The sequence below is a fragment of the Petaurus breviceps genome, unplaced genomic scaffold, assembly GCF_028583685.1.
Source record: "Petaurus breviceps papuanus isolate PSGF00001 unplaced genomic scaffold, PetGlider_PUasm1.0 90865, whole genome shotgun sequence".
Taxonomy (NCBI): domain Eukaryota; kingdom Metazoa; phylum Chordata; class Mammalia; order Diprotodontia; family Petauridae; genus Petaurus; species Petaurus breviceps.
The window spans coordinates 12202902-12212059 of NW_027187367.1; the positions used below are offsets into that span (position 1 = coordinate 12202902).

The 9158-nt window shown below is 47.2% G+C and overlaps 1 protein-coding gene across 1 annotated transcript in view; it reads left to right on the top strand.

Moving 5' to 3' along the window:
• FGD2 (FYVE, RhoGEF and PH domain containing 2) overlaps window positions 1-6032 on the top strand; it is a 48203-nt gene extending 42171 nt beyond the window's left edge. The window contains exons 13-16 of the mRNA XM_069073585.1: window positions 447-578; window positions 1669-1815; window positions 4838-4984; window positions 5482-6032. Of these exons, the coding sequence (XP_068929686.1) occupies window positions 447-578; window positions 1669-1815; window positions 4838-4984; window positions 5482-5694 (639 nt within the window). The 3' untranslated portion in view covers window positions 5695-6032. The remainder of the gene's footprint in view (window positions 1-446; window positions 579-1668; window positions 1816-4837; window positions 4985-5481) is intronic.
• Window positions 6033-9158: the final 3126 nt, after the last annotated feature.

A 9158-nucleotide genomic window follows, 5' to 3' on the forward strand; every position in this document is an offset into this window, starting at 1 on the left:
CTGGGCTGAGGAAGGGTCTCTGGGGAGTGGGCAGCTGTTTAGGGGTAGTATGAGACTAGGAAGCCCAAACCAAAGGGACAGAGAAGGAAGGTTAAAGATGGAGGATGAAGGAAGGGAGTGGATGAGACAGCCCCTGGGAGAAAGATAATGTGCTCCAGTAGATGGGGCCCTAGGCGGGGAGCCTGGACTCCTGAGCTATCATCCTGGCTTTGCTACTAACTTGTGTGACCAGGGGCAAGTCACTTTCCCTCTCTGGTCCTCACTTTCCTCATTTGTCAAGAGGAGATGATATTAATGCCTTACCTACCTACGCCTCAGAGTTGCTTTAAGTCTTAGTATTTCAGACAGAGTCTGGGAAAATATGAATTGATAAACAGTTTCAGGGATGGGAGATGAGCATTGGGAAGAGGGTCAGGAAGTTTTAAAGCCTCCACTCCTCTGCTCAGCTGAAGTCTGAAGAGCTGGGCATCCGAGCTCCTCAGTGGGTCCGTGACAAGATGGTGACCATGTGCATGCGTTGTAAGACACCCTTCAATGCCCTCACCCGAAGACGACACCATTGCAGAGCGTGTGGCTATGTGAGCAGCACTTCTCCTTCCTCTTCCCTTTCCTTATCTTCATCGCCTTCCTCTTTTCCTCATCTATCCCTTCCCTTTCTAACCATCTGTTTCTTTCAATCAACAAATATTTATTGAGAGATTATTTACCATGTGTTCAGCACTGTGGTAGGCACAAAGAGCAATAAAGAAAGTCATAACTAGGGTAGGGCCAACAGCACTTTGTCCCGAGTCAATGAAATTTAGAGGGTGCAAAAACTGAAGCAGCTAGAAGTGACTATAGCCACTAATTCCTTTCTCCCATGCAACCAAATATATCTTAATTACTTATATTATTTTTCAATCATAAACTACAAAATTGATTTCTGTGATGTTTTGTGCTACTTTCCACAGACAAGGGGGCATTTGTGCTTCTTGCCTGGCACCCGTAGTAAACTCTTAATAAACACTTATTAACTTGATTTAGCTTCTTGTACCAAGGGCCCAAAATTGTTGCTTACTGCTCTGGGGGATATAAAAGTAGTAGACATGGCCCCAGCCCTATTTCCTCCCTTTTCTTTTCTTTTATTCTTTCTGTCCTTTGCTAGCTTCTTTTCTCTTCATTATCCTTGACTATGCCTCTCTTGGGACTCAGTCCCATGGCTTCTGATATTCTTTCTATACACTCTCTCTTTGGGGACTTCATTCATTTTATAGCTTCAATTATTTCCGAAGGTTGTAACCACAATGATACATTTGTCAATATTGCCCCCTTTTTTGGGAGAGGGGACTTAGACCTTAGCTGGAAGCGATTTACACGTTTGTGTGTTTTTCCATAATAGAAAGGAAGCAATGCCCATCTACCCCATTCCTGAGCTAGAAAGCTGTGTCACCACAGATGTTGGTGTCTTGGGCAGAGCCCCAGCTGCCCTTCCCTAGTTTCAGCTTTTTGCTTTGAAGAGGGCAGTAAATATGGATAAATACCTTTTTGTTTCTCTCTGCCTATCCTTCCTCTTCTTGTCTCTTTCTTTCACTCTGAACTTCCCCCAATTCATAGACACATATACCCATCTAATCTCAGACCAGGCCAGTGCTTGCATTACTCCTGACCCTGACTTGAGTTCTCCTGCAGGTGGTGTGTGCTAAGTGCTCTGATTACCGAGCTAGGTTGAAATATGATGACAGTCGGCTCAACCGGGTTTGCCTCGAATGTTATGTCTTCCTCACTGGAAACCTACTGCCAGAGGACAAGGAAGACAAGAAGAAAGGGATTCTAGAGGTGAGGAAGGGGTGAAGATGCCCACCCACACCACACTGTCCATTTCTCCCCTCCATTGCATCCCTACTTCTCTCTTCTGGCACATCTTCTACCTATCAATTAGCACTCACCCCTCCACTTCCCTCTCCTTGTCCCAGACACAGCAGATACCATTTTCAGACCAAATAAGCATTATCACCATGGGAATGGATCCAAACTAAGCCTATCTCCTCTTCCCCCCTTGGTCAGGATTCTCTGCCTAATCTATCTCTGGGCAGCTAGGTCCAGGGCTGGAGTCAGGAAGACCTGATTTCAAATCTGGTCTCAGACACTTACTACCTGTATGACCCTGGGTAAATCACTTAACCCCATTGCCTCAGTTTCCTTATCTGTAAAATGAGCTGGAGAAGGAAATGGCAAAGCACTGGAGTACTTTGCCAAGAAAACCCCAAATGGGGTCACAAAGAGTTGGATGCAGCTGAACAGCAACACTATTTCTATGCTCAAGGGAACACTGAGCTTTACTACTCTGGGGCTCCTTTGTCTCATTCTTCAAAAAACTCTGAAGGTCTTCCACTCCCCAGATTGATTCTTTTCTTAAGGCAACCTTTTGCCTCAATTCTTATCTAGCCTTAATCACTGAATGGGTGTTGTCTCAGACAAATTGAGACCCGGGAAAGACCTTAGCTTAAAAAGGCCAAAGCCTCCCACTGCCTTACCAGTTGTCCTGACCATGTCTTGCCATTGGACTCCAATGACTCTGGAGGAGAGAGTGAGGCTGATGACTTTGCACAGGTCTGACTCACTTAAATCCAATTCACTTGCAAGTCAAGACATCTGCTGTTGTCACTGGTCCTCTTTGAGAATGAAGGACAAACAACAATCTTCAAAATTTTCCTGAGCCCCTACTTTAGGGAAACTAGGAGTCCATTTCAGCAATTATCTCTCCAGAGTCCAGAATGTATCCAGAATCAGAGAATTTTTGAGTTGTCAGAGGCCTTACAGGTCAATTCATCTAACTCCCTGGCCTTACAAATGAGGAAACCAGGGCCTGTGTTTTCAGATAATCTGAAACAATATAATATTAGTTTCTGGTTGTCTTTACTCTTGATTTGGACTTACAATAAAAGAAAGGAGGCAGCCCATCGCAATGCACACATGCCACCCCTGATATAAACTTGCAAAGACAGAACTGACGAGCCCTTGCCCACATTAAGAGGAAGTGAACAAATCAAACCAAGCCTGAGTTCTTATGCCTCTCAGACTTCCCTGACTTCCTACATTCCTTCTCTCTCTTCCTTTTTACCTTCCTTCCTTCCTCTCTCCTTTTCTTTTTTCTTCTCTTTCCATCTCTCTCCTCTCTCTGTCTTCTTTCTTTCTATCTGTTCCTTCCTTCCTTCCTTCCTTCCTTCCTTCCTTCCTTCCTTCCTTCCTTCCTTCCTTTCCTTTCCTTCTTTCTTCCTTCCTTCCTTCCTTCCTTCCTTCCTTCCTTCCTTCCTTCCATCCTTCCTTCCTTCCTTTCTTCCTTCCTTCCTTCCAAGAGGGTAATTTCCTCAGAGTTGCTCATAGTAAGTATCAGAGACAAGATTCAAACTCAAGTGTCTCCTGACTTTGGATCCAACCAATGCCTCATACTACCAGACTGTCATCCCTGCCCCAGCCCCTACCTGTTCCCATCCTCTCCCTGACCCTTGTGCCTTGAATGTTCCAGTTGTTAATGTTCTGCATTGCACCCTGACCGTGACCTGACTGACCATCTGTCACTTTCTTCCAGTTATCTCATCATCTCTACCCAACCCGATGAAATGCAGGGCTGCCTTGGTATTCAATTCTTGCTGCCCCAAATGTAGTGCATACATACACACGTCACAATGCAATTCAACATTTATTAAGTGTTTTCTGTGTTCCTAAGGTGATACACTAACCACTTAGGAAGATACAGAGATAGAAAGTGATATAATTCCTGCCTTCAAGAAGAGTCTAACTGGGGGCAGAGAGCTATGACACAAACAAATATGTGGTGAGGTTGAGTGGAAAGAGGCAAGGGAGTGCTTCAAAGTATTCTAACCCTTTTTGGTGCATCTCCTGGCCCCAGCTACCTCCCTCTTCAAGACTCCCTTGTTCCACTCTCCAGTGGGGACAGAGAAAACTGGAGGCATGTGGTCTAGATCTGACCCCTCTGCTATTGTCAGCTTCCCATATTGCTAATGGGAAAATATTCTCCCAACCTCTAGAAATGGGTATTGTGATCTAGTGTAGTAGACAAATATCTATCTGGGAGTTAGGAAGAGCTGGGCTCTAGTGCTAACAAATGCTGGTTTGTGAACCTGTGACCCTGGGTAAATCAGCTAACCTCCCAGTGGCCCTGCTCCTGCCCTACACCCTCTGAAAATTCTCTAAGGCCGTAAGTTTCAGAGCAGCATTGAATCTGTCCGTTAGTCAGCCATCATTTATGAAGTACCTACTATGTGCTCAGCACTGTCCTAAGTGCTAGAGCTACCAAGACCAAAAAAATAGTCCCTGCTCTCAAGGAACTTATAGTCTGAAACAGGGAAGCCCCCTAATTGAATTGAAAGCTCAGACCTGGACCCCAAACTTCTCCAGAACACAGAAGCAACTAAGACCCTGGGAGGGGTGTTCCGCATGTCTTCTCCTTCTTCTCCACACAGGGTGCCCCAGATTTTCTCCTGTCATGAGCACGTACCCACTGGAACATCCATACAGGTGCATACATGCACACCTACGTAGATGAATGCTCACTTGGAATGCCTTTGCTTCTCCTTTCTACCTTTCCAAATCTTGCCTCAATTACAAGACTCACCTCCTCCATGAAGCTTTCCCAGATTGCTCCTGCCCACACAGCTCTCTCCCTTCTCTCAGCTCACCCAATCATAGCTGGAAGGCACCTTGGAGATCATCTGGTTCAAGCCCCTCCTTTTACAGGGAAGGAAACTGAGGAGATGGCCACTGGTTTCCAATTTGAGCTAGCTCTTTGGGGGGATTGTTCCACACAAACTGACGGATGCCCTCGTGCATTTCCCAGAAAGAGTCTTCGAAGGTATCGGAACAGAGCCTGATGTGCAGCTTCCTGCAGCTCCTGGGAGACAAGTGGGGGAAGGGCAGCAGCCGAGGCTGGTGTGTCATCCCCAGAGACGACCCCCTGGTGCTTTACATCTATGCTGCCCCACAGGTGATCCCCACTGTCAACCCTCACATCTCAATAGCCCTTTCTACCTCTCCCAGCACCCACCTTCACACCTGCTATTTCCATCTATTACAATAGAAATAAGAAATAGAAATATCTCTCTTTTTATGGAGCGGGGTAGGAAGAGTAGAGAGTGGTAGAGAGACTAGGTGACATGCCCAAGACTACAGAGCAAGTTAGTGATGCAACCAAGATTTGAACCCAGGTCTCCTGATTTGTAGTTCAGTGTTAATGTTTCAGGTAGTGATTACTTTTCCCTAAGAGTGATGAACAATTCCTTGGCACACACTTCCTCCCCATACCTATTGAGGGACCCTAATTCCTGTCCCTCTGTAAGGTGAAAGGGTGCTCCTAAAAAGGACAAAATTAACCATGATCAATTTTCCCTTCCTCTCTTCTTTCCTTCCTTCTTTCCTTCCTTCCCTCCCTTCTTTTTTCCCTCCCTCTTTTTTACATCATTTTCTGCCTTCTTGTCTTCCCAGGATATGAAAGCTCACACCTCCATTCCCCTGTTGGGGTACCAGGTGACCAGTGGGCCCCTGACCGATCCCCGGGCATTCCAGCTCCAACAGTCTGGCCTGGTCTACTCATTCAGGGCTGAATCTGAGGACCTAAAGGGGCAATGGATTAAAGCCATAGATCGGGCAGCCAAAGGTCAGGGCTTCACTGGACCCGAGGGTGAATTGTCAGACTAAGCCGGGGTGAGGGGAGCTGTATCTTTTCCACCGCCAAGGGCAGGCCCCCTGTGCAGGCACACACACACAAACACACCCACACACATACACACACAGATAGACACACCCCTGATGATTGGCTACTCCCTCCTCCGAGGCAGAATTATTTTCATCCTCTCCTATTCATTCTCATCTCCCTAAATGAAAACAGATTGGGACCCTGGAAATGAAACCCTGCATTTAGTCACCATAAATAAGGAAGCTTGTGTGTCTGTCTTATTATCCTCTGTGAGAATGAGAGACTGAGGGAAGACCCCTTGCTGAAGGGCACCCGGAATGAGGGTGACCTCAAGGTTAGAAATAGCAAGGTGCAAGAGGGGGGCAGGGGAGAAGAGGAGCTGGGGGGGGGGGCAGGGGAAAGGCTTTTGAACTTGAAGTTGCAGGAGCTGCCTGAAATGACAGGATCTGCATTCAAATCTGGCTTTCCCACTTACTTCCTGTGTGACCTTGGGCAAGTTACTCGACTTCCCTGGGCTTCGGTTTCCTCAACTATAAAAATGAGAGGGTTGAACTAGGTAAACTCTAAGGTCCCTTCCAGCTCTTAATCTCTGATCCTGTGGTAGAAAGGAAGGGAGGAAAGAATAAGAAGGGAAGGAAAAAGAGAAGAGGAATGATGGAAGGCAAAGAAGGAAGAATTAGGGTTAGGATTAGCAGGGAGAAGAGAATTTTAACAAGCCTGAAAGAGGGAGAGAGTTGAATTGAGCCTAATACCCATGGGGGACAGACTCCTCTGGTCAACCTGCCATTTTAATGGTGCTGGGACAAAGGTGACTGTCAGAGGATGGCGGTGTGACAGGAAAGCTATTTGCATGGCCCCTCAGGATGGAAAAGGGACATGTTGCATGAAGGTGATGACGCAGGAAATTAAATGGTGATATGATAGACACCTTTTGGGGTGGCTTGGAAGAAGGATGGTGGGTCATGGTGGGGAAGGGGCTGCCCAAGGTGACCCCCACCCGCTTCACATTCTGCCCATTCCCCGTCCCCCCACCTCCGCTCCACTTCTGCCAGATCCTTCCCTGTCCTGGCCTCCCCCAGCTCCAGCACGTCCATGTTCAGTTTTCCAAGCCCGCCCCAGAACAGGCAGCAAAGATACAAACCCCAGCACCAGGACCCTGGAGGGCTGGACCCTGCCTGAGGCCCTTGGAGGATGGGGAGGGGAAGCACCGCACACTGTGCCTCAGACCATGTCCTGAAATGGAGCTCCCCAGGGGGGTTCTCTCCTTCTCCCTCTCCCAGAAACAGAGGGAGGAGCCACAGTGAGAGGACACTTGGAATGGCAAGGTCAGGCAGCTGCTAAAACACGCCATCTCCACAAGGGGGCGGACCACCACCACGGAGCACATACCTGGCTTTGCAGACTTGGGAGAAAGAGCCTTCCAGAGGTCATTGCACACCTTCCTTTGCCCTAGAACAGTAGAATGGAAGGAGAACATTTAGTCCTGCCCCTCATTTTATAGATGGGTAATTCCTTTGCCTAGGGGAGACCAGTGACCTCCCTCCTGAGCAACAATTAATAACAATAGATAACATCTATATAGGGTTTTTACATTTGATCCTCCTAATAATTCTGTAGGGTAGGTGCTATCATCAACACCCCCATTTTACAGATTAGGAAACTGAGGCTGGGAGGATTAAGTGGTTGTATAGCTAGTAAGTCTCTGAAATAGGATTGGAATGCCAGTCTTCCTGACTAGCCTTCTATCCACCATCTCTCTCCCCCCCTCTACATGTATATATGTATAAATATGTACACATGCATGCAATTCATGTCACAACTCAGTGCAGTGTCCATCATGTATATACACATGTGTTCACATGCACATCACATGCATTTATACTTCGAGCTATGAACGCGGTGCATTACACATACATGTATGTGTCCACGTATGTGTTGTGCATATGTCCCTCCCCCAAACTGGGAAATACCCACCATTTCTGTACAAAGAACAGGCACCAACAAAACATAATGGCAATAAGGCATGTGTGTAGACAACAAATGAGGCCAGGGCAACTCCCAGCAGCAGACACCCTTTCTTCTCCCTAAAAGAAAATGGGCAAAAGAAAATGGTGAACTGCCTATTTGTGTATAAGGTCTGTCACAATAAGAACAGCATAAACATGAATCTCAGGCTGTATAACTGAATGTCTTTATTCATTTCCGTGTCTCCTTCAGAGTCATGCATCATGCTTTGTACATTTAAAAGTCATTCATCGGGGGCCGCCAGGTAGCACAGGGAGTAAGAGCACCAGCCCCAGAGTTGGGATGACCTGGGACTCAAATCTGGGCTCTGATACTTACCACCACACCCAGAAATAACTGGCTGTGTAACCTTCAGCAAGTTACTTAACCCCAGTTGCTTTAAAAAAAAAAAGTCATTCAACAAACACTTGTACTCTACTATGCACTGGGCACTCAGCTGCAAAGATTAAAAAACAAATAAACATGAGAGTCCCTGCCCTCAGAGAGCTTACTCTACTTGAGTTGGGACATAAGCTACATAAGTATAATGCAATGTCAGATGTATTGAGGACCACAGAAAGAGGCAAAGCACCTTAAGGAGATTAGAAGAGTCTCTCTTTAATTTGCAACTTTTTTCAGGGGGAAAGGTGGCCCTTGAGCTGGGAAAGTGCCCTGCACACAGTAGGCTCTCAACAAATGAGTGAATGAAGTAACCAGCAAAGTGCCTGCCCCCAACAGCACCTTGTTCTGAGAAATATCCTGCCAAAGGATCCCCCTTCACTCAGGGTGACTGGTCACTTCCCCCTTTATCTCTCCCTCTTCTGCAGCCTCTGCCTCAGAGCTTCCGGCCTCCTGCCTCCCTCCTTCCCTCCCCTTCTGAGGCATGCTGCCACCTCTTCCTGCTCTAGAAGCACAGTCTTTCCCCACAACTTTCAAACCTCCCTTTGCCCTCATTCCCCTCATGGCCCCGTGCCTGGGCCAGCTGCCTGATGGGTCTGTGCCAACAGAAACAGCTGAGAATCACCTTTCCCTCCGTGGGAAGCAGAGAGCTGCCTGGGCCCCTCCTGCAATGCTGTGTCATGGTTCTCACCGGGCCCTGTGAGCAGGATAAGAGGCCTGACAAACATTCAAACATTGGCTCTCACTCTCTCTCTCTCTCTCTCTCTCTCTCTCTCTCTCTCCCTCTCTCTCTCTCTCTCCCCCACTACATTCTCTCTTCCCTCTGTCTCTCTCAATCTCAGTCTCTCTCTGTGTCTGTGTCTCTCTTCTTTCTGTTTATGTGTCTCTCTGTCTCTGTCTTTCTCTCTCCCTACTATACTGTTTCTCTCTCCATCCTGTTTCCATTCTGTCTCTCCATTTCCTCTCCTGCTAGGCTAACTCTGTACCCACTCCTTCCCAGCTGTCTCTTTGCACAGAATTGACAATGAATCTTTGTCAACTGGAATTAAATTTTAGCTCTCCC